The sequence below is a fragment of the Salvelinus namaycush genome, chromosome 29 (assembly GCF_016432855.1).
Source record: "Salvelinus namaycush isolate Seneca chromosome 29, SaNama_1.0, whole genome shotgun sequence".
In the NCBI taxonomy this organism is placed as follows: Eukaryota; Metazoa; Chordata; class Actinopteri; order Salmoniformes; family Salmonidae; genus Salvelinus; species Salvelinus namaycush.
The window spans coordinates 11,461,420-11,486,189 of NC_052335.1; the positions used below are offsets into that span (position 1 = coordinate 11,461,420).

Genomic DNA, 24,770 nt, shown 5'->3' on the forward strand with positions numbered 1-24,770 from the left:
TGAACAATAAAAATTTGCAGTAAACATTACACTCACAAAAGTTCCAAAAGAATAAGGACATGACAAATGTCATATTATGTGCAAGTAGTTAAAGTACAAAAGGGAAAATATATAAACATAAACATATGTTGTATTTACAATGGTGTTTGTTCTTCATTGGTTGCCCTTTTGTTGTTGCAACAGGTCACATATCTTTCTGCTGTGATGGTACACTGTGGTATTTCACCCAATCGATATGGGTGTTTATCAAAATTGGGTTTGTTTTCAGAATTCTTTGTGAATCTTTGTAATCTGAGGGAAATATGTGTCTCTAATATGGTCATACACTTGGCAGGAGGTTAGGAAGTGCATGTTACGTTCGTCTTGTGGTGAATGAACGGACCAAGGCGCAGCGGGTGATGAATACATAATAATTTATTAAATGAAAGACGAAACACAAATGAACACTAGAACAAACTACAAAACAATAAACGAAGGCAACAGACCTGAAACAAACGAACTTACATATAGACGAAGAACGCACGAACAGGAACAGACTACCTAAAACAAACAAACAAACGAAACAGTCCCATGTGGTATACACAGACACAGGAACAATCACCCACAAACAAACAGTGAGAACAACCTACCTTAATATGGTTCTCAATCAGAGGAAACGTCAAACACCTGCCTCTAATTGAGAACCATACCAGGCAACCCATTAACCCAACATAGAAAACACATAACATAGACTACTCACCCCAACTCACGCCCTGACCAACTAAACACATACAAAACAACAGAAAACAGGTCAGGAACGTGACAGAACCCCCCCCTCAAGGTGCGAACTCCGGGCGCACCCCTAAAACTCAAGGGGAGGGTCTGGGTGGGCATCTGTCCGCGGTGGCGGCTCCGGCGGTGGACGAGGACACCACTCCACCACTGTCTTTGTCCCCCTCCTTAGCGTCCCTTGAGTGGCGACCCTCGCCCCCGACCATGGTCCAGGAACCTTCACAAACGCCCCTCCTAAATAGAGAAGACACCTCAGGACAGAGAGGTAGCTCAGGACAAAGAGGTAGCTCAGGACAAAGAGGTAGCTCAGGACAAAGAGGTAGCTCAGGACAGAGAGATCGCTCCGGACAGAGAGGTAGCTTAGGACAGAGGGACAACTCTGGACTACTGGCAGCTCCGGACTGAGTGGCAGCTCCGGACTGAGTGGCAGCTCCGGACTGAGTGGCAGCTCCGGACTGAGTGGCAGCTCCGGACTGTAGGGCAGCTCCGGACTGTAGGGCAGCTCCGGACTGCAGGGCAGCTCATGACTGCAGGGCAGCTCATGACTGCAGGGCAGCTCATGACTGCAGGGCAGCTCATGACTGGAAGGCAGCTCATGACTGGAAGGCAGCTCATGACTGGAAGGCAGCTCATGACTGGAATGCAGCTCATGACTGGAGGGCAGCTCATGACTGGAGGGCAGCTCATGACTGGCTGGCGGCTCTGGCAGCTCCTGACTGGCTGGCGGCTCTGGCAGCTCCTGACTGGCTGGCGGCTCTGGCAGCTCCTGACTGGCTGGCGGCTCTGGCAGCTCCTGACTGGCTGGCGGCTCTAATGGCTCGGGACAGACGGGCGGCTCTAATGGCTCGGGACAGACGGGCGGCTCTAATGGCTCGTGGCAGACGGATGGCTCAGAAGGCGCTGGGCAGACGGATGGCTCAGACGGCGCTGGGCAGACAGATGGCTCAGACGGCGCTGGGCAGACAGATGGCTCAGACGGCGCTGGGCAGACGGATGGCTCAGACGGCGCTGGGCAGACAGATGGCTCAGACGATGCTGGGCAGACGAGCAGTGCAGGCGGCGTTGGGCAGACGGCCGACTCTGACCTGCTGAGGCGCACAGTATGCCTGGTGCGTGGTGCCGGAACAGGTGGTACCGGACTGGAGACACGCACCTCAAGGCTAGTGCGGGGAGCAGGAACAGGGCACACTGGACTCTCGATGCGCACTATAGGCCTGGTGCGTGGTACCGGCACTGGTGGTACCGGGCTGAGGGCACGCACCTTAGGGCGAGTACGGGGAGAAGGAACAGTGCGTACAGGGCTCTGGAGACGCACAGGAAGCTTGATGCGTGGTGCCGGAACTGGTGGTACGGGCTGGAGACACGCACCATAGGGCTAGTGCGTGGAGGAGGAACAGGGCTCTGGAGACGCACAGGAGGCTTGGTGCGTGGTGCCGGAACTGGAGGTACTGGGCTGGGGCGGGAAGGTGGCGCCGGATATACCGGACCGTGCAGGCGTACTGGCTCCCTTGAGCACTGAGCCTGCCCAACCTTACCTGGTTGAATGCTCCCCGTAGCCTGTCCAGTGCGGGGAGGTGGAATAACCCGCACTGGGCTGTGTTGGCGAACCGGGGACACCATGCGTAAGGCTGGTGCCATGTACACCGGCCCGAGGAGACGTACTGGAGGCCAGATATGTAGAGCCGGCTTCATGGCACTTGGCTCAATGCTCACTCTAGCCCGCCCAGTGCGGGGAGGTGGAATAACCCGCACCGGGCTATGCACCCGTACAGGAGACACCGTGCGCTCTTCCGCATAACACGGTGTCTGCCCGTACTCCCGCTCTCCACGGTAAGCATGGGAAGTGGGCGCAGGTTTCCTACCTGCCCTCGCCACACTACCCTTTAGCCCCCCCCCAAGAAATTTTTGGGTGAGCCTCTCGGGCTTCCGTGCTAGACGCGTCCCCTCATAACGCCGGTTCCTCTCTCCGGTTGCCTCCGCTCTCCGAGCTGCCTCCAGCTGTTCCCATGGGAGGCGATCCTTTCCAGCCAGGATCTCCTCCCATGTGTAGCAACCCTTGCCGTTCAAAACATCCTCCCATGTCCATTCCTCCTTCGTGCGCTGTTGCTCTCTCCCGTTACACCGCTGCTTGATCCTTTGTTGGTGGGTGATTCACGCCCTGACCAACTAAACACATACAAAACAACAGAAAACAGGTCAGGAACGTGACAGTGCAGCTCAGTTTCTACCTCGTTTTGTGGGCAGTGTGCACATAGCCTGTCTTCTCTTGAGAGCCAGGTCTGCCTACGGCGGCCTTTCTCAATAGCAAGGCTATGCTCACTGAGTCTGTACATAGTCAAAGCTTTCCTTAAGTTTGGGTCAGTCACAGTGGTCAGGTATTCTGCCACTGTGTATTCTCTGTTTAGGGCCAAATAGCATTCTAGTTTGCTCTGTTTTTTTGTAAATTTTTTCCAATATGTCAAGTAATTATCTTTTTGTTTTCTCATGATTTGGTTGGGTCTAATTGTGTTGCTGTCCTGGGGCTCTGTGGGGTCTGTTTGTGTTTGTGAACAGAGCCCCAGGACCAGCTTGCTTAGGGGACTCTTCTCCAAGTTCATCTCTCTGTAGGTGATGTCTTTCTTAGGGAAGGTTTGGGAATCGCTTCCCTTTAGGTGGTTGTAGAATTTAACGGCTAATTTTCATAATTAGCGGGTATCAGTCTAATTCTATTCTGCATGCATTATTTGGTGTTTTACGTTATACACAGAGGATATTTTTGCAGAATTCTGCATGCAGAGTCTCAATTTGGTGTTTGTCACATTTTGTAAATTCTTGGTTGGTGAGCGGACCCCAGACCTCACAACCATAAATGGCAATGGGTTCTATAACTGATTCAAGTACTTTTAACTGATATGTCGAATTTTATGTTCCTTTTGATGGTATAGAAGGCCCTTCTTGCCTTGTCCCTCAGCTCATTCACAGCTTTGCTGAAGTTATCTGTGGCGCTGATGTTTAGGCCAAGGTATGTATAGTTTTTTGTGTGCTCTAGGGCACCAGTGTCTAGATGGAATTTGTATTTGTGGTCCTGGCACCTGGACCTTTTTTGGAACACCATTATTTTTGTCTTACTCAGATTTACTGTCAGGGCCCAGGTCTGACAGAATCTGTGCAGAAGATCTAGGTGCTGCTGTAGGCCCTCCTTGGTTGGGGACAGAAGCACCAGATCATCAGCAGACAGTAGACATTTGACTTCAGATTCTAGTGGGGTGAGGCCGGGTGCTGCAGACTGTTCTAGTGCCCTCGCCAATGATATATATATACATATATATATATATATATATATATATATATATATATATATATATATATATATGTTGAAGAGGGTGGGGCTTAAGCTGCGTCCCTGTCTCACCCCACGGCCCTGTGGAAAGAAATGTGTGTTTTTTGCCAATTTTAACTGCACACTTGTTGTTTGTGTACATGGATTTTATAATCTCTCTCTCTCTCACTCGTTGTTTGTCACTCTCTCTCTATCCCTTCCCCCTCTCCCTCTCCCTCTCTCTCCTCTCTCTCTCTTCAGTCCTCCACTATGGCCAGGGAGTCCCTTCTTAAGAAAGAACGGTGGAGTTATCTTACAAGGTAGGCTACCTTTCTGCATCGCTGTGTCTTGTTTGTGTGTCTGTCTTAATCTCTCTCTCTCTTTCACCCTCTCTCTCTCTCTGCTCGGATGCCAACTCCTGAGTTCTGAATTATTTTTTAGAAGGCACCTTGAGAATACCAAGTGCTGCATCCTGACACTTGGCAACATTTCAGAGGATGCTTCTGTTTGACAGGGCGTGTTTGAAAGTTAAAAAAAACTCTGCTCTGATCTGAAGCTCGGGAAGGCATCATGTGATTTTTTTCACCTCCACTTTAGCTTTCCATAACTCTCTCTCACCCTCCCTCTCTCTCTCGTCACTTTTCCTCTCTCATCACTTTCGCTCTCTCCCCTCACTTTATCTCCCTCTCTCCTCTGACATCCTCCATCCCTGTCTCCCTCGCTCTCCCTCTTCCTCTCCCCCTCTCTTTTCTCCCTGGTGGGCTGGCTGGCAGTTTAAATGGACATTCAATCCCAATCAGAGTGCACTCTGGGAGTGCGGTGGGCCAGCGGTGCTCTAAATGGGGGAAATGGATACATTAGGCGTCTGGGCCGTGTCCTCCATCCTCTCCATCGCCACTCCTTGGCTCTGATAATGGAGTAATGGTCAAGGAGCCGGCGTGGAAAGCATCTGAGGGGCCCGGCCTCCCTACAGATCTGCCTGTGACTGATGGGTCCGGTGGGAGGGAGGGAAGGAGAGAGGGAGGGGTAGAGAGGAGAGAGAAAAGGGGAGAGGGAGAACATTGATCATTACTCCATTATCAAAAAGGTGGGATAGGTGGGTAGATAGTGGACAGAGAGAGTGAGGGAGGGGGGAGAGGTGGGAGGTAGGAGAGAGGAGTGGAGGAAGAGAGAGGGATAGAGGGAGGGAAGGAGGGAGAGATGGGGAGAGGGAGGAGGATGGATGAGGGAGAGAGGTGGGAGAGAGGGAGGGAGAGAGGAATGGAAGGAGGGAGAGGGATGGATGGAAGGAGAGAGAGGGGGAGAGAGGAATGGAAGGAGGGAGAGGGAGGGAGGAATGGAGGGAAAGAGGGAGGAGGAGGGAGGGGAGAGAGGTGGGAGAGAGGGAGGGAGATAGGAATGGAGAGAGAAAGGAAGGGAGGGAGGGAGAGAGCGAAGGGAATGGAGAGAGAGGGATGGAGAAACAGGGAGGGAGAGAGAGAAGGTTGGATGGAGAAAGAAAGAGAGAGGTAGTATACAGTAGGTGGGTAGAGAGTGGACAGATAGCCACTATTAATTCAATTCATTTGAAGAAGATTTATCGGCATGGAAAGTGTAAGAACGTACATTACTCTACTAGCTCACTATCCCAGTCCCACAGCCCACAGCCTTGGTCTACTCTAAGCTGTGCTGAGTTGAAACACAGCGGAAACTGTCTACATGCTGATGCTGTATCTTCCACGATGCTAGCCCTGGTTTCCACAATGCTAGCCCTGGTTTCCACGATGCTAGCCCTGGTTTCCACGATGCTAGCCCTGGTTTCCACGATGCTAGCCCTGGTTTCCACGATGCTAGCCCTGGTTTCCACGATGCTAGCCCTGGTTTCCCCATGCTAGCCCTGGTTTCCACGATGCTAGCCCTGGTTTCCCCATGCTAGCCCTGGTTTCCCCATGCTAGCCCTGAAACGGTTGCTTTCTCAAGGTCTGCTGGGAATGACCTTTAACCCTGAGCTCTGGACACTGCGTCTGAACCCTCCGGTTACAAGCTTGATGTAGTCATAGCGTGCTAGGAATATGGGGCCAAATACTAAACTTTTGACTACTTTAATACACATCTGAATTTGTACTAATACGTTTGGTCCCCTACAATGGGGGGACTACAGTATGCATTAAAGGTGCTGCAATATCTAAACGGTTCACCCGATATGGATGATACCCTCAAATTAAAGCTGACATTCTGCACTTTAACAACAACATAATGGTCACTGTCCCGATACTTTAAGAGCTCACTGTATATATTCTCTCTGTATCGCCAGGGTGTAGAGACAATGTGAGCCGTGTTTTCTCCCAGCTTCTCAGCAGCATATGTCTCAGGCTTTATACCTGCAGAGACGGCATGCCTCCGAAGTTGGAAGACATGAGTCACCGCTATACATAGCATGGCTGCATGGGAGACTAAGCGGGGGAGAGAGAGAGAGAGAGACAGGGACAGGGAAATAAAGGGAAAGGAGAGAGAGGGAGCGAGCAACAGAGAGAGAGAGAGAGATAAAAAGGAAAGAGGGACAGAAAGCAAGTAAGCAAGCAAATGAAAAGACCTACAGAAAGAGGGAAACATTTTGTATAAATGGATAGGAAAGATAGACAGGGAAACAGAGAGAGAGAGAGAGTCAGTGGACAAATCGAACAGAGTTGCCTGTGGATCCAGGCAGGGCCAGGGTTAGATTAGGCAGAGCTGGGCTAGGGCCAGCCAGGGTTAGATTAGGCAGAGCTGGGCTAGGGCCAGGCCAGGGTTAGATTAGGCAGAGCTGGGCTAGGGCCAGGCCAGGGTTAGATTAGGCAGAGCTGGGCTAGGGCCAGCCAGGGTTAGATTAGGCAGAGCTGGGCTAGGGCCAGGCCAGGGTTAGATTAGGCAGAGCTGGGCTAGGGCCAGGCCAGGGTTAGATTAGGCAGAGCTGGGCTAGGGCCAGGCCAGGGTTAGATTAGGCAGAGCTGGGCTAGGGCCAGCCAGGGTTAGATTAGGCAGAGCTGGGCCAGGCCAGGGTTAGATTAGGCAGCGCTGGGCTAGGGCCAGGTCAGGGTTAGATTAGGCAGAGCTGGGCTAGGGCCAGGCCAGGGTTAGATTAGGCAGAGCTGGGCCAGGCCAGGGTAGAGTGTGCAGTGTGTCTATGGGGTAAACAGGGTCATCTCTTAGCTGTGTGCTCTGCCTCTGAGGCTGTGTTGAACACAGAGAGGTATTTCCTGCCTCCTCCGCTGAAGCATGATCTACCGCTCTGTGGCATGTGGAATGGGAGCCGTCTCCACGGCAACGGAAAGCCCTCCCTGCCGCCGGAGCGAGAGAGAGACCCAAAAGGGGGAGGGAGAAAGCAGAGGGGGATGTTGACCCAGAAAGACCAAGCAGTAGCACACACATTGACACACACAAAGATAGTCTTGTGAACACTTTCACTCACACACACACACACACACACACACACACACACACACACACACACACACACACACACACACACACACACACACACACACACACACACACACACACACACACACACACACACACACACACACACACACACACACAGCAAGTGATCAAGATTACAATGGAGATAGTTTGCAGACAGGCAGGGACTTACTTATAAGGATAACAGGAGCAGCCCTAAAGATATCAGGGTCAGCCAATAGAGTCAATAGGATTAACATGGATAATGGATGTGGGCTAACAGTTAGGGGCTAATAGGCAAAACCCTATAGGTACAGTACAACAGAGACACTCTTTTACGGTACATAATGCATGCATATTGCACATAGGCCTACTTAGTCCTAAAATGGCAGACGACAGCTACTGTGATGATAGGGCCAAATGTGTGAGTTCACATGCTTTCTAAAAAAGAAAAAAAGAAGTCGCAGACAAAAGCAAATGGTGGTCATCATTTCTGAAAAGCACACTGACCCCAGAGATCCAGAGAGAGTCGTGGATGACAGCTGTTTTACTGAGCTGAACTGGGGCGTCTGTCGTGAGCCGAGCTGAGCAGCCAGCCTCGAATGACTGGAGCCCTGGCTCACACACTTCCTCTTACCCTCTATCGTTCCCTCTGTATATTTCTCTCTACCCCTCTTTATTTAAATACCTATCGTTGTCTCTCTCTCTCTGTTTTCTCTTTCTCTTCCTATTTTCCTCTCTCCCACTCCCCTCTCTCTCCCTTTCGCTCTCTCTCTTCCTCTCTCCCTCCATCGATCCTCTCACTAAAGAAAGCCAGTGCTGTGTAAGTTAGGCAGAACGGAACACAGTGTACTAGCCATGCTTCCCACGTGGTCGCGGTATACTGTACATAGAAACACACACACACAATATCCCCCATCCCCCACCCTCTTGACAAGGTCTAGGTGTTGGATTAAATACGTTTTCTTTTTTACAACCAAATCTCGATTTTTGTTGTAAATGGCATGTTGTAGAAGTGTCCAGACACCTTTTTTGGTGATCTCACATTTTTGAGAAACTTACCCGAAACGGCAAACTTCCTGAAAAAACATGAGCAAAGGCTCCAAAAACATCCAAACACATCCTCTTAAGAAACAACACAGCGCTCAGCATAGTGATGAAGGTCTGTTAGTGATGCATGTTTCAACACATGAAATTGTGTCATTCCGAACTTTGTACGCAACGTTCTATTTCATTTTGATGCGACTCGAGCGATACCTCGTCGTCCATTCTACAGGTAACTGCCATAACAAAAGAATCACTGGAGTAAATGAGGGATACAAAGTGTATTGAAAGCATGGCTGCTTCCAAACAGGAAGTTCCAGACACTTGTAGAATCTATGCCACGGTGCATTGAATCTGTTCTGGGTCGTGGTGGCCCAAACACCCTATTAAGACACTATGTTGACGTTTTGGTAGTTACCTGTAGCAGCAGGCGACACATATAACGGAACAGCTGGGTGGGGGAAATGGCTCGAGTTGCGCAAAACGGTATATAACATTGTGGATAATGTTCCCGAATGACACAATTTCATGTGTACAACATTTAAAAAGATACGCATCACTATACTGGGAGCTTTGCCGTTTCTAAAAGGACATATTTGGGTGTTTTTGGAGCCTTTGCTCATGTTTTTGCAGGGCCCCCATACTACACAATGAGGATGAGGAAGGGATTTGCTGTTTGGGGTAAGTTTCTCAAAAACATGTGAAATCACAATAAAGGTGTCTGGAGCCATTTCCATCAAAAGTAGAGATTGGTTGTAAAAAAGAAAACTTCTCCTTTAAGGTCACTACAATGCCTTATGATGCAGACATTATTTCATATTTTATTTCCCTGACGTCTCCTTGAGATCTTAACAATTAAACTGCTTTTTGTTGTGTTCTGTATATATATATATATATATATATATATATATATATATATGCATGTGTATTTGTGTGCATTTCTGTGTGTGTACATACAGAAATGTGTGTTTTATGCTGTTTTTGGTGTGAATTTGTTCGTATGTATCTCTATGTAAGTCCTTATGTCTGCTCCTCTCTCTGTAGTTCCTCAAGGCGTGATCCAAAATGGGGCCCGCATCAGGAGCCAGGGTCTGTTTCCTGTCATCCGACCCCTACCCATATGCTCCGTGGGAAGCAGGACCACTGCGATAAGGTCAGTGAAACTGTCAATGATCACTCGGCTGGTTATGACGTAGAATTTTACCTGGATAATACACACACCTCGACACCAAACTGTATTTTTCCACCATTTACATAATCGCACGTCAATTTGTTTATTGTACTCAAAACTGGAACCTTCACACAAAGGTGTAGTACAGTACTACATGCTCCTATTGAGTTCAGACGCAGATTGCATCCTAAATGGCACCCTATTCCCTACATAGTGCACTACTACCCATGGGCCCTGGTCAAAAGTAGGGCACTATGTAGGGAATAGGGTGCCATTTGGGAGTCATTGCCCAAACAGGTGTGTTTATACAGCCTTCACAATGGTTTATTCCTGTGAAGAGCCTCGTGATTCAGAGAAGATTTAGGAACAGGCCTGGACCTGCTCATCCATCAAGGTAGCATGAGAGAATGAAGGTACACACACACACACACACACACACACACACACACACACACACACACACACACACACACACACACACACACACACACACACACACACACACACACACACACACACACACACACACACACACACACACACACATACACGCCATGTCATGAATTAAACATCCCCACAGGCAAGGCAGCAGCTCACATAAGGTATGCACTGAATATTTGATCATATAAAAGAGGGTATGTCCTTCCCATGAGATAGTAATATGCCAACAGACTGTCCTGCTAAAAGAAAACAACGTTTGATCTGAGGGAGGGTGTGGCGTGGGCGGACAGCGGGACTATTTTGGATTTATAGGATGGCGTGGTGCTCTGATCCGCTTTTATGGTATATAAAATCAAATCAAAGTTTATTTGTCACGTGCGCCGAATACAACAGGTGTTGTATACCTTATAGTGAAATGCTTACTTACAGGCTTTAACCAATAGTGCAAAAAGAGGTGTTAGGTGAACAATAGGTAAGTAAAGAAATAAAACAAGAGTAAAAAGACAGGCTATATACAGTAGCGAGGCTATAAAAGTAGCGAGGCTACATACAGACACCGGTTAGTCAGGCTGATTGAGGTAGAATGTAAGTGTGATATGGATAAAGTGACTATGCATATATGATGAACAGAGAGTAGCAGTAGCGTAAAAGAGGGGTTGGCGGGTGGTGGGTGGGACACAATGCAGATAGCCCGGTTAGCCAATGTGTGGGAGCACTAGTTGGTCGGCCCAATTGAGGTAGTATGTACATGAATGTATAGTTAAAGTGACTATGCTTATATGATAAACAGAGAGTAGCATCAGCGTAAAAAGAGGGTTTGGGGGGGTTGGGGGGGGCACACAATGCAAATAGTCCGGGTAGCCATTTGATTACCTGTTCAGGAGTCTTATGGCTTGGGGGTAAAAACTGTTGAGAAGCATTTTGGTCCTAGACTTGGCACTCTGGTACCGCTTGCCATGCGGTAGTTGAGAGAACAGTCTATGACTGGGGTGGCTGGGGTCTTTGACAATTTTTAGGGCCTTCCTCTGACACCGCCTGGTGTAGAGGTCCTGGATGGCAGGCAGCTTAGCCCCAGTGATGTACTGGGCCGTACGCACTACCCTCTGTAGTGCCTTGCGGTCAGAGGCCGAGCAATTGCCATACCAGGCAGTGATGCAACCAGTCAGGATGCTCTCGATGTTGCAGCTGTAGAACCTTTTGAGGATCTCAGGACCCATGCCAAATCGTTTTACTTTCCTGAGGGAGAATAGGTTTTGTTGTGCCCTCTTCACGACTGTCTTGGTGTGTTTGGACCATTCTCGTTTGTTGTTGATGTGGACACCGAGGAACTTGAAACTCTCAACCTGCTCCACTACAGCCCCGTCGATGAGAATGGAGGCGTGCTCGGTCCTCCTTTTCCTGTAGTCCACACAGTAACAAATATGTGTTTGAAAAATGTCAACCCAAATGTGACTACTTATCAAAGGTATGAGTTTACATATGCAGTAGCCGTGTGTCTGATGATACTATGGTGCAGCCAAAAGCCTGGCGCACAGGGCTAGACATGCACTACAGTCTGTAGAAACAGTAGACAAGTGTGATGTATGTCAACAGTGACTGTAGCCTGTCCCCTTTGTGAACTGTATGGGCTCTGGTCAAAAGTAGTGCACTGTATAGGGAACAGGGTGCCATTTGGGACGCGTCCTAAATGTAGTCTGTTCACATTAAGAGTAACTGTAGCCCTCTGATCCCCTGTGTGTCTCTCCAGGTCAGCTCTGGGGGACTACCTGACCCAAGGCAACATCGGCCACCCCTGTGACTCTCCCTCCCCCCCTCCCAGTGACGACCTCCAGGAGGACCACAACTACAGCACCGCCAAATCCCCCAGCATGCCCTGCTCTTCCCAGGGGCCCTCCACGTTAGACGACGACGATGACATCATCGCGGTGGAGGTCGGCGTCCACCGAGAGGTCAAATCGGAACCTCAAGAAGTCCCGCTGGACTCTGCCTCTGTCTCCTTCCTCTCCCAGCATGCCCGGCGACGGGGCCTGCCCTGGACGAAAAACCGCCTGCGGGCCCTGGGCGACACGCTGCCGCTGAAAAAGCGCCGTTCAGCAGCGGCAGCGGTGGAGAAGCCACCGTCGGAGAGCGATGACGAGGAGATGAAGGAGGCGGCGGGGTCGTTGCTTCACCTGGCGGGCGTCAGGGCGTGTCTCAACAACATCACTAACCGCGCCGCCAAGGCTGCTCAGAAGGAGAAGGAGCAGAAAGAGGCCCTAAGGAACTAACTAAGGCCTACACATCTGGTCTGCACACCAACCGCCAAGACCTAGAAACTAATAGCTAAGACACACTGCAAAGACCAACGTCGAAAAGCAGCGGGTGGCCGCAGAGTGTTGCGGGGTGTGTTAGCCAACACTTGCTGGGTGTGGACGAACGGTGGAGATTCAACATGTAGAATTGTCGGGAATGAACAGAAAACGACAGCAGATATTCTGGTCAGAGGCGATAGGATGGCCACCCGCTGCTTTTAACAGTTGGTTGTCACTGTGTATTTTGTCTCTAATGCCTGATTCCCACTATAGAGCCGACCCTAACTGTAGCCTATACTGCGCTGGCTCGGATATATTCTTTTCAGATTTAGCTTTCCAGCATGGTTCCAGCAGCAGTTATGGTGGATGCGTAACCAGGCCAGCCCAGTACAGCTTGGTTTGGCATCAGTAGTGTGAAAAGGGTATATGGCCAGGCCTGAGCGCAGATAGACCTACAGTTGGACTACACACCAGGTCTACACACCGACCAACCAACCAACCACCAACAGGCCAAGAGATAACGTTATTAAGCATTAGTCTCAATAGACACTACTCCATCTCTCTCTCTTTAACCTTTAACCTCTATCTCTCCTCCGGGGGCATTAGGAGAATCCTACTTATTTATGGCAATATCAAAAATCTGTTTCTACTATACGTTTCCTATATGTTTCAACACTAACTCTGATGGGTAATTGATTCTCACGTGTCTCTGTTGATGTTTTTATGTTGTGTAAAGGGGATGCAAGCCATAGAAAAACACATTTTTGTCACTAATTAGGGAAATACATGCTAAAAATAGAATCATTGAGGAGAATAGCTGAGCGTTTTGTGTCATCTGTAACTTGTCAGAAGTGTATCTGTGAATTTGTAGCAATCTTCCAGTAATGTAAGCCAGGAAGTTGAGCCAATGATACTAACAGATTGAAAACTGTTAAAACTTGCTGCTCACACACGTCATCCTACGCCCATGAGCACAAAATGTAAGACTGTGCCAAAGACGAGCGACCAGGTTGCTTCAATGTAGCCAATCTGACAGCTTACAAAGACAAACATAAAAGGCATAGCAACATCAGAAGACCTGTAGAGAAGAGATAGGAGAACACCGTAAATGTCTCAATAATTGTAAAATCTATTCTTAAAGAATCATGCACTTATTTCTTTTTATTACGGTGATTTCTATCACCAATAGTAAAAGCATCATTGAGAATGGGCATGATTCCTTTAAGATCACTCCTTAGTATTTAAGCATAGTTAGATCTATACTGTTAATATACTGTTCAATTTTTGGTGCCATGGTGATGACTTAGTGCTGGGTCAGAGGCAATATACTGTATCTCATCTATCTTGTTCTTGTTTCTCAGCTGCGTTTGAAATGTCCTCCTATTCCCTTTTTAGTGCACTACTTTGACCAGAACCTCATGGATCTGGTCAAAAGTAGTGTGCTATGGGTTCATGGGCTCTGGACAAAAGTAGTGTGCTATGGGTTCATGGGCTCTGGACAAAAGGAGTGCACTATATCGGGAATAGGGTGCCATTTCAGACATACAGTAGCCTAGACGTCCCTGAAACTCTTCCAGTATTCCTCTTCCACAAACGTGAACGCCGGTTTAAATATAACCCATGCTACGACACCTGCCTATCATTTCTACAGACTCAGAAAACTATATACATAAACTGTGGATTCGTTGTTGTTTCTTGCAATTCTGTTTGTATTGCTTCCCCTTCTTCCTCTACCCTCATAAAAGTATAAGCAATTTGTCCAGTCTGGACAACTCTGTAAAAAGGTTAGAAAATATTTTATTTTTCCTTTCTTAATTGAAGCAATTTGACCTGCAGGACTTTCTCAGTTATATTGCATGGGTGCTTGTAAATAAGATGCAAAAGTAAATCTTTTTTTATTCAAAGATCATGTAAGATAAACAATGTATTTAGCATGAAGCATGACTTATTTTCATATAAACTTAGATCCTAGAAGAGAAAACAAAGGTTTTGCCGCCAATTCTTATACACTCAATTTTATTTAATTTTATTTCGATTTAATTTTTTTAAATTGATATTGTATTTCTTCAGATGAGCTGGGTTTTAATGACATATCTTCTTCAGGGAGACATTTTATGGGGAAATCACTCTGCAATTATGAGGCCCGGCTACTCTGGGCTTTATGTATAACAGACCTGGGTTCAAAAACTATTTGAAATTATTTCAAATAATTGAATATGTGCTTAATTGAGCTTGCCTGTTGCAATGCAACCAATAGTAAAGTCCCAAAAGTGCAAACCCCACTCACCTGGCACCCCAGCAAGGCTAAAGCAAACTGTAAAATTATTTGAAAGGTTTCAAATAGTATTTGAACCCAGTCTGTTAGCTCTACGGCTAGATGGATCAACTGAAAAGCCTCTAGTATGGCCTTCAGTCTTCTTCTGCCTCTTAAACAATAAATGTGTCAGTGTTCTAGTGTTATTCAGAATATATCAATAGTGTGTGAGTGTGTGTGTCCAACAACCATACACCCTTTAACATTGTGCCTGCCCTCCAGACTTAATTGTATTCCGATGTCTTTAACTGACATGTTTTCATATTGAACAGCAAATATTTCTTTATTTCTGAAAGTGTTCTCTCATTTTGTTTTGTAAATGTGTTACCATTGGGTCCTAGTTTTCTCCTCCCTGGCAGACACTTCCCTGTAAATGGACGGAGTATATGGACCTGTTTGACATGGAATTTAGAATTTGTCAGAATGTTCCACCGTTCAACTGGCTCCAACTAGTACAGCCAAACTGTTTGTTGAAAGTTACCATACCGTGAACTGACTGAGGATGTATGTACATAGAGTGGAGTTACTGTACATGATGAACACGTTTCTGTACAAACAGCAGAGGTAATTAGGGGTTAGAAAGAGGTTATGTGCAGACAGTAGGGAGAGGCCGAGTCAGAGAGAGCCAGACATTGGTTTGGGTTTATGGGAAAGACTGAGAGTGACTGACAGCTAGACTGGGAGTTAGACAAGCAAATGACAGCAGAGTTCCATTGTCATAGTATTCTATCAACTTTGATACGGAACACTGACTATTCTATTCAATTCAATGTGTTTCTTCTATCAATGTTGACATGAAATAGACTCACTCCCTGTATACCTCACTGCCATCTCCACTTCCTCTCTTGACACTAGAGAAGTGTTATTGTGTTACAGGTCAAGCCCTCTGTGTTATTTGCAGTAGGAAGTCAGTGAACTGGTGACTAATAGTAGAGTCTGCCGTGGCAAGTCAAGGAGAATGTGTTGCTTAAGTAACCACCATCTCCTCCAGTGACTCACATGGTGACTGTGTCCCAAATGGCACTACTTTTGACCAGAGCTAATAGGGCTCTGTTCAAAAATTCTGCACTATATAGGGAATAGGATGCCATTTCGGACACTTCCAGTGACATGCAGGGAAGGAAGGTGAAGTTATGACCATATAAGGGTCTGCTTGACTAATAGAACGATACCGGGAAATAGGACTGAGTAATTTAATGCAAATGGAAGAAAAAGAAGAAACTATCACTGCCTGAAAAGCCCTCGAATGAGAAACAAATGTGCTTATTTTATTTTAATTCAAACCTGCCAAACTAAACCATGCTCAGTGTGCATCCCAAATGGCAACTCATTCCCTATATAGTGCACTTTTCTTTCAAAAGTAGTGCATTATAAAGAGAATAGGGTGCCATTTGGGACTCACAAGGCCAGCCTGCCAGCCAGTCCGCCATTTTGTTTTCTATTAATGTTTTTTTTTGTGTGTGTGTTTGTTTACTCTGACAAGACGTTACAATACTGCCACGTTAATGACTATTTGAGAAGGGTCAGAAAGCCATAGAATAGAGATGTCAAACGCAAACGATTATGTTGCTCTATGAGAAGAATCGATGTAATGCAGAGTGCACCCAGCTTGGTTGGTTTTCCAATGAATGTTTGATTATTTCCTTGTTGTGCAATCACATTGCCAAAGAACGATTTCAAACGATTTCATCGATTTCATTCATGTAAATATCACGTTGTCCAATACCGTGGCAAAAAAAAAGTAGAAATGTTGTTTTTTCTTTTCAATTTTTCTGAAACCTTCAATAATGTTTATGTGGTGTATTGTCTTCCAGTTGCAATGATTAAAGTTGACCTGAACTCAACTCCTGTGCTTGAAAGAGACCATGCAATAATTACATTCAATTGAATTGAATTGGGTTAAAACATTGCACATTGTATTCCCAGAGGACAGCGCTTCAAAAGTATTAATTAAAGCACTTGGTCCTCAATAGTAAAAACAAGTAAAAAAATCTAATGGTTAAAAGACAAAGATTACAAAACAACAACATTACATTCATATTAGTGAAGAAAACTGTCACCATCCATTGCACCTCATCCCTAATCTTAAAAAACAAACAAAGCATGTAATATCCATGTTATTCACATCAACCCAAATCAGCCCACACAGACCAATAAAAACTAAACATATTCTCTGTTACAGAAGTGCATCAGAAAAGCAAGCAAATGCTTGAAAGCTCGGTTGAACCCTTCGCATAAGTAAATTGATCATTAGGTTATTGAGACCAGTGCCTGTGATTGGCTCTTAAGACTGGCCCCTGTTATTGACCTCATATGTTCACATTAACAAGGCTCAGAACATAGCAAGACTTTTTTCAACCTGTTACTTAACTATTCATTCACTTCCTGTAATCATTAAAGTCCAATACTTTTGATTAAGTGTCAGCGGTGTGCCATCAGTGTTTTACTCCCAGTCAGGGCTATAGCTCCTTCTTGTCACTCAGTCAATCTGATGGTTGCCATGATGGAGCCATGTGGCAGAGGGAAGGAAGGCCATTCATAATTAAAGCCAAAGACTACAGGCTTAATCACCAGCCACTGCCTCCCCGCGCAGCACAGCACAGCACAGCGCGCCACATATCCCTCCACCATGCGCTACAACTGCATGGAGCCAGTCTCTGTTGCTATGCAACTGCAGCAAAGAAAGTGCAAGTATATTCTGTACATCTTTAAGGGGCATCTTTCCACTGACCCAGTTGCCTGAGACTCCAAAAAAATGTCTTAACACGCCATTATGTCTGTCTGCTATGTTTTAGTCCTTTTGGAAGATGTCCTTCACCACTTTTACAAGGGACGTTTTTGAAATGTCAGTTCATCTTCAAGACTTTGTCTGTGTAACGTGACATGTATGAGCAGTAAATATTAAAAGAAATATCCACAAATATGAGGGCTCTTTACCCACTGAAACGGATGAAATAAATGAATCCATGGTATTCAGGGGCCAGTCTTGTAGGAGAGGAGAATATGTGTGAGGTGAGTCAGACACAGTAGACTTTACATTGAAATGCTTACTTATGAGCCTTTTCCCAACAACGCAGAGTTAAAAAGTAAGAAAATTTCAAAATAAAAATAGAAAACAGTAACACAATAAATACCAATAATGAGGCTATATAAAAGGAGTACCGGTAACGAGTCAATGTGCAGGGGTACAAGGTAGTTGAGGTAATTACAGTTTGTACATGTAGGTAGGGGTAAAAGTGACTACGCAATCAGGATAGATAATAAACAGAATAGCAGTAGCGTATGTGGAGAGTAAAAGTCAAATCAAATCCAATTGTATTTGTCACATGCGCCAAATACAACAGGTATAAACCTTACAGTGAAATGCTTACTTACAAGCCCTTAACCAACAATGTGGTTTTAAGAAAAATGCAAATAGTAGCTATTCGGGAGTCTTATGGCTTGGGGGTAGAAGCTGTTGGAAAGCCTTTTGGACCTAGACTTGGTGCTCCGGTACCGCTTGCCGTGCGGTAGCAGAGAGAACAGTCTATGGCTTGGAAAGGAAAGTGTGTGTTTGTGGCGTCAATACGCATGTGTGGTTTGTGAGCCTATGTAATGTATGTGTGTGTGTGTGTGTGTGTGTGTGTGTGTGTGTGTGTGTGTGTGTGTGTGTGTGTGTGTGTGTGTGTGTGTGTGTGTGTGTGTGTGTGTGTGTGTGTGTTGGAGTGTCAGTGTAAGTAGTTGTGAGTGTGTGGGCATAGTCCAATGAGTGTGCATAGAGGCAGTGTAAGTGAGTAAGTGCAACAAAGGATCAATACTAATACTAATAGTCCGGGTGGCCATTTGAATAACTGTTCAGCAGTCTTATGGTTTGGGGGTAGAAGCTGTTCAGGTGCTTTTTGGTCCCAGACTGGTGCACCGGTAATGCTTGCCGTGCGTTTCCAGAGTGAACAGTCTATGGCTTGGGTGGCTGAGGTCTTTGACAATTTTCCGGCCTTCTGACACCGCCTGTTATAGAGGTCCTGGGTGGCAGGGAGCTCAGCCCAAGTGATGTACTGGGCTGTCCGATACCACCCTCTGAAGGACAGGCTCATGGTAATGGCTGGAACAGAATTGGTGGAACGGTATAAAATATGATGCCATTCCAATTGCTCCGTTCCAGCCATTATTATGAGCCCGTCCTCTCTCAGCAGCCTCCTGTGGAGTCAGGGTGCAGTATAAGTACTATAACTGCATTATGCTGCAAAAACTGCAACCAGAATAACGCATCGTTTTTACTGCGTCCAAAATACCACAGTTGACTGCAGTTACTGCACTTTTACTGCCGTTTCAAAACTGCTATCTTTCTTTGTAAGAGTTCTGCTCTTCATGGTCCAGATCATCCAGATTTACTAAATGTCAATTGAGACAGGTTTCCATGGAGACTGTAGAAAGTAGAGTTAAGGCTCTTTGTTAGCCTGCATTTATTCCATGCCGTTATGCTTTTGGAGAATTTTCCCCCTAGAAGAGCAGGGGTTATTGTTATATGCCAGGGGTGGGAAAAATACGCCCCGCAGGCCGGATCCGGCCTGCAAACCCCTTCAATCCGGCCCGTGGGAGGTTTGAGCCAGCCTGCGGCAGTTTTTTTGGGGGAAATTATTATTTTGGGTTAATAAAACACTCCAGGTCATCCTTAAACGTCTACATAAAAAGTATGTAGAAATGATGAAGGACCTATATATTTTCAAATAACTTCCCTTTTTCTGGCCTGCAAATAGATTTTGACAAATTAAATCTAATCTGTGCCGCCCTCCATTGAATTTCAAAATCCCGATGTGGCCCTTTACACAAAACATTTGTCCACCCACGAAACAATGGACAAATCTTTCCTGAAGTGGACATAAATTTGCCATTTTGACTTAAATTGCACATCTTTTATGATAAAGTATCTTCCTTCTCATATTGCTTAAATTGATTGGATGTGGGTCATTATAGGGATTGGAAACCGATCCTCTGTGTTTTGTTATGGTGTGTGATCACTCTCTAGTGGTGTAATGGAGTTACTACATTCAGTGGCTCCTGAATCAGTCACTTGACTCCACTTGGGCAGAGACGAAGAGGCGAAGCTGACGATGGCTGGCTGACGATACTACACGGTAGTCAGATTCCGATATCGATCAATGTGATATAATCATTTTCCAAAGCATCTGGTCTATTTCTTAACATGAATAAATGCGAACTCATGGCTGTCAAAGATTGTGTGACACCCTCATATTCAGTGGCGACCCGTCATTCAGGGCAGGTGGGGCTCGTTTAGCTAAAAAAAAAATGTGTTTCCCGTTTTGCATACATGTCACATATCAGTTTGCAAACAATGTAAAAACATTATTAAAAAATCATTGCGTTAATAATGCCGGAAACAAACATGGTCTCTTTTTTGCTTTCTTGAGTAAGGCAGCTCCAAAATGCAGGTGTTTCAGCCTAGCTCAGTGCTTTCTGTGGTGGGGCAGCCAGCGGAAAATACAGTGCTTAGGGGTTGGTAATGTTCTCTAGTTGCGCCGTGATTGGCTCAGTGTTCTGTCACTGCAAAATCTACGGCGAGAGCTCAAAAATTCAAGTCCCTTGAGTGCTGCTATGGATTTACATTAGAAGTGCCCATCCAAGAAGACTCAAGGTCATTGGCCACAGATAAAATTATGTCAAATCACGTTATATCTACCGTAGCTTTGATTGGACTGTCATATCATACTTTCAAAATCTTAGCTAGCAATATAGACAAGGAGTCATCATCATGAATCAAGTCGACAATCTATTGGCAATTACTTTTGAATCCTTGTCATATGAAGATAAATTATATATAAAATGTATCAGTGCTCATCGGCCATTGGAAATAAACATTACACAAGTTGGAAATCCCAAATTCAACAATGAGTGGTTTGGAAGGAATCTGTGGCAAACTGCAAGCATTGCAAAATAATCACTAGCCTGCTATTCAGTGGAGTGGGTTCGTGGTCCAAGTCTGGGTTTAACGGTCTTTTTTCCAAGCTTAAAAGGATAAACATTCAACACCATGGGCCAGAAAAGGTTGAATACATTGGCCATGCTGTCAATCCAGCATGACTTCTGCTGAGTTCAAGACAACTGGGAACTCTGAAGAAAAACAAGCTCCGACTGAGAATATGTGTTTTGAATGGTCATTTAACTCGGAATTCCAAGTCGAGAAATCGGGCCTCTTTCTAGAGCTCCGACCTGAAGATCAATGACGTCATGATGCCCAGTTGTCTTGAAAGCACCATACATCCAGAGAATACCAGACTTTGATGACAAAGTTTGATGACAAAATGTACACACAAGAAGGACCGCTGCTCCACCTTCCTGTTCAAGTGAGCAAAGCACAACAAGGTGAGTCCAAAAATGTCTTGTATGCTGCTGTATAAATTATGTAATATGCCAGGAAGATATGTATACTGTAGCTAAAAAAGTAATACTATGTGTTTTTTTGTGTAGCCCATGTGCCTCACCCTAATAATTTGGTCCCTTTCCCCCTAATAACTTACTGCACATGCAGCCTATAGCCTGTTTTAGAGAAATGTAGTCATCGAATATTGAGCTTTCATTGTCTACTTATATGGCCCCTTTAATTATCCTACGGTTTTGACTTGGTTTTCAGGAAGAATACTGTAAGAATGGCCCATGTTCTGAATTCTGTCGCTGTACATTTCAAAAGTGCTGAACAAATAGTTATATTGACTACGTCCATCCTAGCTCGCTCATTATTGTCTTAATCGAAATCACGGATTTCGCTCGTCGTCCCTTGATGCCATAGTTTGTACTTCTCAATTGTCAGTGGAAACCACATTTGTTGAAGCAAGTCAGCCATATCAGCTATGTTTTTTTAAAAGGCAGTAAATGAGGCTGAAGGAACTGTTTAGCTGCCAGACAAGGCTCCGCTGATAGCCAGGTGTAGCGGTGGTAAGGATTCACTCCATGGTGCTGAAAATAAAGCTCCGCTATTGGGACAGCTTTATGTAGGCTTTAACAGTTTGTGGGCACCGTTTGTCACCATTATAGTGCAATTAATCTATTGTTTAGTGTTGTGTAGTGGCTTTGCTGGCATACATCTAAAAAATGTTCTTGTAGTTTTGCCAATAAGATTTACATGCTAAGATCGCCACTGCTCATACTATGGTATTTCAGTGAAAGAATACACTTTTTTTTTGTTATTTTAGAACATATTTCGGCACAACCATTACAAAGGATCAGAAGTCTAGAGGCTTCCTACATTTTAACCCTGTTATAAAAAAAACAGAAGAAGCTAAATCAATGTCTACAGTGGGACATTGTAAGGAAGAGTCATAATAATCTCTAGACTAACATATGCTGCTTTATCTTTATATCTTGACTGTAAAATAAGAGATAGACCAGATGCTTTTCAAATTTCTGTGGAGAAACCATACCCATTAGATTAGGAAAACTGTAGTAATGAGTATGATGGGCTTAATTTTCAGGACTTAAAAAAAATAATGAATACAAAATATTAATTTTCTATAATACTTGTCACGATCGTCATAATGATTGGACCAAGATGCAGCGTAGTATGTTTCCATCCCTTTTATTAGGAAGAGAAAACTCAAAGAACAAAAACAATAAAGCGAACAAACCGAAATGTGAAGCTCAAAATAGTGCTAACAGGCAACTATACATAGTCAAGATCCCACAAAGCACAATGGGGAAATGGCTACCTAAATATGATCCCCAATCAGAGACAACGATAAACAGCTGCCTCTGATTGGGAACCATACCAGGCCAACATAGACATATAATTCCCCTAGATAACTCACCCTTAATCACACCCCGACCTAACCAACATAGAGAATAAACAGCTCTCTATGGTCAGGGCGTGACAATACTTTTAAGATCAATTGGATAAAACAATACCTACGAAGACCCACTTCTATGTGGAACTTATTCCTCATCATGTCTTTCTCCTTTTGGTGGCCTTCATGTTGGTTTGCAATTATAATATTGACAAAGTTCCAGTGAGGTTTTCGGCAGGTTTTCTTGTCATTGTCCTTAATTTACAAGTATATTTTCTCCCCACACAGATATTATATTATTAGAATTGGGACATATTGTATAAAAATACATCTTTGTTTTTAGAATATTGGTTCCAAAATAATATCCTATTGGTGATCCAACTTGTAAATGAAGAGGATCTTTTACTTAATTATGAGGAATTCTTATCACTTTACAAGATCCCTGTAACACATAATTCCCTCATAAATCTACACACAATACCCCATAATTACAAAGCAAAAAACAGAAATACCTTATTTATGTAAGCATTCAGACCCGTTGCTACGAGACTTGAAATTGAGCTTAGGTGCACCCTGTTTCCATTGATCATCCTAGAGATGTTTCTACAACTTGATTGGAGTCCACAAGTGGTAAAATAATGTTATATTTTATTTAACCTTTATTTAACTAGGCAAGTCAGTTAAGAACCAATTCTTATTTACAATGACGGCCTACACCGGCCATACCCGGACGACGCTGGGCCAATTGTGCGCCGCCCTATGGGACTCCCAATCACGGCCAGTTGTGATACAGCCTGGATTCGAACTAGGGTGTTTGTAGTGACGCCTCTAGCACTGAGACACAGTGCCTTAGACCGCTGCGCCACTCGGGAGCCCGAGTGTCTCCCATGATTTGGAAAGGCACACACCTGTCTATATAAGGTACCACAGAGCAAAAACCAAGCCATCAGGTCAAAGGAATTGTCCGTAGAGCTCTGAGACAGGATTGTGACCAAGAACCCGATGGTCACACTGACCGAGCTCCAGAGTTCCTCTGTGGAGATGGGAGAACCTTCCAGAAGGACAACCATTTATGCAGCACTCCACCAATCAGGCCTTTATGATAGTGGCCAGATGGAAGCCACTCCTCGGTAAAAGGCACAGCCTGCTTGGAGTTTACCAAAAGGCACCTAAAGTCCTCTCAGATCATGAGAAACAAGATTTTATGGTCTGGTGAAACAAAGATTGAACCATTTGGCTTGAATGCCAAGCGTCACGTCTGGAAGAAACCTGGCACCATCCCTACGGTGAAGCATGGTGGTGGCAGCATCATGCTGTAGGGATGTTTTTCAGCGGCAGGGACTGGGAGACTAGTCAGGATCGAGGCAAAGATGAACAGAGCAAAGTACAGAGAGATCCTTAATGAAGGTTAACCTTCAAACAGGACATTGACCCTAAGCACACAGCCAAGACAACTTAGGAGTGGCTTCGGGACAAGTCTCTGAATGTCCTTGAGTGGCCCAGCCAGAGCCCGGCCAAACCTGATCGAACATCTCTGGGGAGACCTGAAAACAGCTGTGCAGCGACGCTTCTCATCCAACCTGACAGAGCTTGAGAGGATCTGCAGAGAAGAATGGGAGAAACTCCCCAAATACAGGTGCCAAGCTTGTAGCGTCATACCCAAGAAGACTTGAGGTTGTAATCGCTGCCAAAGATGCGTCAACAAAGTACTGAGTAAAGGTCTGAATACTTATGTAAATGTGATATTTCCATTTCACAAAAATGTTTAAAACCTGTTTTTTCTTTGTCATTATGGGATACTGTGTGTATATTGATAAATATTACTGCACTGTTGGCGCTAGAAACACAAGCATTTCACTCCACCTGCAAAAACATCTACATAATTAAAAATCCCTATCAAAATCTGTCAATTTAAGCTAGAGATATGTTTTTTTGCATGGGCTGCGGCTCAATCCACCACAACCGCCTATGTTGCATCTGCCTGCACTACTGTATCTCATCCATTGGTCCAAAACACAGATTATCCATTATATTGACCATATACTCAAATGGCCACTCTAACAATGAAAATAAACATTTAGATCGTTGACAAAAAATGACAATTAAATCCCATTTTGTACCACAACAAAATGTGGAAAAAGTCAAGGGGTGTGAATACTTTCTTTAGGCACTGCAGGCCTTTCTCGGTCCTTTCTTAGCCTGTAATTTGTGTGGTATTAAAAAAGATTCTGCTTTGTAAAATTAAGTA

The 24,770-nt window shown here is 45.2% G+C and overlaps 1 protein-coding gene across 1 annotated transcript in view; it reads left to right on the forward strand.

The window, feature by feature from the left end:
• Positions 1–16,608, forward strand: part of ches1 (checkpoint suppressor 1) — a 54,232-nt gene extending 37,624 nt beyond the window's left edge. Inside the window, exons 4-6 of the mRNA XM_038968598.1 lie at positions 4,331–4,389; positions 9,575–9,683; positions 11,890–16,608. Coding sequence (XP_038824526.1) covers positions 4,331–4,389; positions 9,575–9,683; positions 11,890–12,409 — 688 coding nt within the window. The 3' untranslated portion in view covers positions 12,410–16,608. The remainder of the gene's footprint in view (positions 1–4,330; positions 4,390–9,574; positions 9,684–11,889) is intronic.
• Positions 16,609–24,770: the final 8,162 nt, after the last annotated feature.